This window comes from Salvelinus alpinus, chromosome 30, assembly GCF_045679555.1.
Source record: "Salvelinus alpinus chromosome 30, SLU_Salpinus.1, whole genome shotgun sequence".
In the NCBI taxonomy this organism is placed as follows: Eukaryota; Metazoa; Chordata; class Actinopteri; order Salmoniformes; family Salmonidae; genus Salvelinus; species Salvelinus alpinus.
In genome coordinates this window covers 6,409,181-6,411,680 of record NC_092115.1, presented here as the reverse complement: position 1 = coordinate 6,411,680, position 2,500 = coordinate 6,409,181, and the positions used below count along the sequence as shown (strand labels likewise).

The window sequence follows — 2,500 nt, the reverse complement described above, 5'->3', positions numbered from 1 at the left end:
CTACTGCTACTACTACAGAAAACTCATCTTTTCAGATGTACCCACTGAAACACATATGTTTCTATGGCAGTGTAAAGACGTATAGATGTGGAGATGTAAAGTGCATTCAGAAAGTATTCAGACCCCTTTCCCTTTTTCCACATTTTGTTACGTTACAGCCTTATTCTAAAATCGATGAAATTCATGTTTTTCCGTATATATCTACACACAATGCCCCATAATGACAAAGCGAAAACAGGTTTAAAGAAATGTTTGCAAATATTTTTTTATTAATATATATTTACATAAGTATTCAGACCCTTTGCTATGAGACTCGAAATTAAGCTCAGGTGCATCCCGTTTCCATTGATCGTCCTTGAGATGTTTCTACAACTTGATTGGAGTCCTCCTGTGGTAAATTCAATTGACTGGACATGATTTGGAAAGGCACACACCTGTCTATATAAGGTCCCACAGTTGACAGTGCATGTCAGAGAAAAACCCAAGCCATGAGGTTGAAGGAATTGTCCATAAAGCTCCGAGACAGGATACTGTCGAGGCACAGATCTGGGGAATTGTACCAAACATTTATGTAGCATTGAAGGTCCCCAAGAACACAGTGGCCTTCATCATTCTTAAATGGAAGAAGTTTGGAACCACAAAGACTCTTTCTAGAGCTGGCCGCCCGGCTAAATTGAGCAATCGGGGGAGAAGGGCCTTGGTCAGGGAGGTGACCAAGAACCTGATGGTCACTTTGACAGAGCTCCAGAGTTCCTCTGTGGTGATGGGAGAACCTTCCAGAAGGACAACCATCCTTGCAGCACTCAAGCAATCAGGCCTTTATGGTAGAGTGGCCAGACGGAAGCCACTCCTCAGTAAAAGTCACATGACATGCCGCTTGGAGTTTGCCGAAAGGCACCTGAAGGACTCTCAGACCATGAGAAACAAGATTCTCTGGTCTGATGAAACCAAGATTGAACTCTTTGGCCTGAATGCCTAGTGTCACGCCTGGAGGAAACCTGGCACCACCCCTACGGTGAAGCATGGTGGTGGCAGCATCATGCTGTGGGGATGTTTTTCAGCGACAAGGACTAGGGGAGTTTTTAAGGATAAAAAGAAACAGAGTAGAGATAAGCACAGGCACAATCCTAGAGGAAAACCTGGTTCAGTCTGCTTTCCAACAGACACTGGGAGACAAATTCACCTTTCAGCAGGACAATAACCTAAAACACAAGGCCAAATCTACACCGGAGTTGCTTACCAAGAAGACATTGAATGTTCCTGAGTGGCCTAGTTACAGTTTTGACTTAAATTGACTTGAAAATCTATGACAAGACTTGAAAATGGCTGTCTAGCAATGATCAACAACCAACTTGACAGAGATTGAAGAATCTCTAGATTCTAATCTCTAGGTCTGATTAGATCAGTCCTTAGATCAGTCCTTAGATCAGACCTTAAATCAGTCCTTAGATCAGACCTTAAATCAGTCCTTAGATCAGACCTTAGATCAGTCCTTAGATCAGTCCTTAGATCAGACCTTAAATCAGTCCTTAGATCAGACCTTAAATCAGACCTTAGATCAGACCTTAGATCAGACCTCCTTAAATCAGTCCTTAGATCAGACCTTAAATCAGTCCTTAGATCAGTCCTTAGATCAGACCTTAAATCAGTCCTTAGATCAGACCTTAAATCAGACCTTAGATCAGACCTTAGATCAGACCTCCTTAGATCAGTCCTTAGATCAGACCTCCTTAGATCCGTCCTTAGATCAGTCCTTAGATCAGTCCTTAGATCAGTCCTTAGATCAGTCCTTAAATCAGACCTTAGATCAGTCCTTAGATCAGTCCTTAAATCAGACCTTAGATCAGTCCTTAGATCAGACCTTAGATCAGTCCTTAGATCAGTCCTTAGATCAGTCTTTAGATCAGTCCTTAGAACAAGACCGTAGATCAGTCCTTAGATCAGACCTTAGATCAAGACCTTAGATCAAGACCTTAGATCAGTCACACCTGAGATGAACACTGGTAAAGAAAGCTATTATAGAGACAGGGAAACTCTGTGTCTGTGTGTGTCTCTGTGTGTCTCTGTGTGTGTGTGTCTGTGTCTATGTGTGTGTGTGTGTGTGTGTGTGTCTGTCGGTGTGTGGTGTGCCGCACGTTGCACCAGATCGAGCTGAAACACTGGGAACAAGATGAAAACCTAACACGCTCTAAAGCATTATATTTGAATACATTAATATGCAAATTACTCCGTGCTACTACTATGAAATTACACCAGTTTCACACCTCCAAGTTATGACTTTTCTGATACTTACTGTTTTCTATTGTTGGGTCATAGGAGTCAACAAACTGGCCTTCCACAAACTGAATTGTTAGCGAGGACTTTCCTGCAGGAAAAAAACATGAAGGATGTCATTTATCAGCTGAGGAAAAAAACATGAAGGATGTCATTTATCAGCTGAGGAAAAAAACATGAAGGATGTCATTTATCAGCTGAGGAAAAAAACATGAAGGATGTCATT

General features: G+C 41.9%; 1 protein-coding gene across 2 annotated transcripts in view; it reads right to left on the bottom strand.

Moving 5' to 3' along the window:
• Positions 1-2,500, bottom strand: part of LOC139559613 (GTP-binding protein Rheb-like) — a 39,848-nt gene that overhangs the window by 34,306 nt on the left and 3,042 nt on the right. For both annotated transcript variants that reach the window (XR_011671795.1, XM_071375758.1), the window contains exon 2: positions 2,294-2,365. Coding sequence is in view for 1 of the 2 variants with exons in the window: in XM_071375758.1 (XP_071231859.1) it covers positions 2,294-2,365 (72 nt within the window). In the remaining variant the exon portion in view is untranslated. The remainder of the gene's footprint in view (positions 1-2,293; positions 2,366-2,500) is intronic.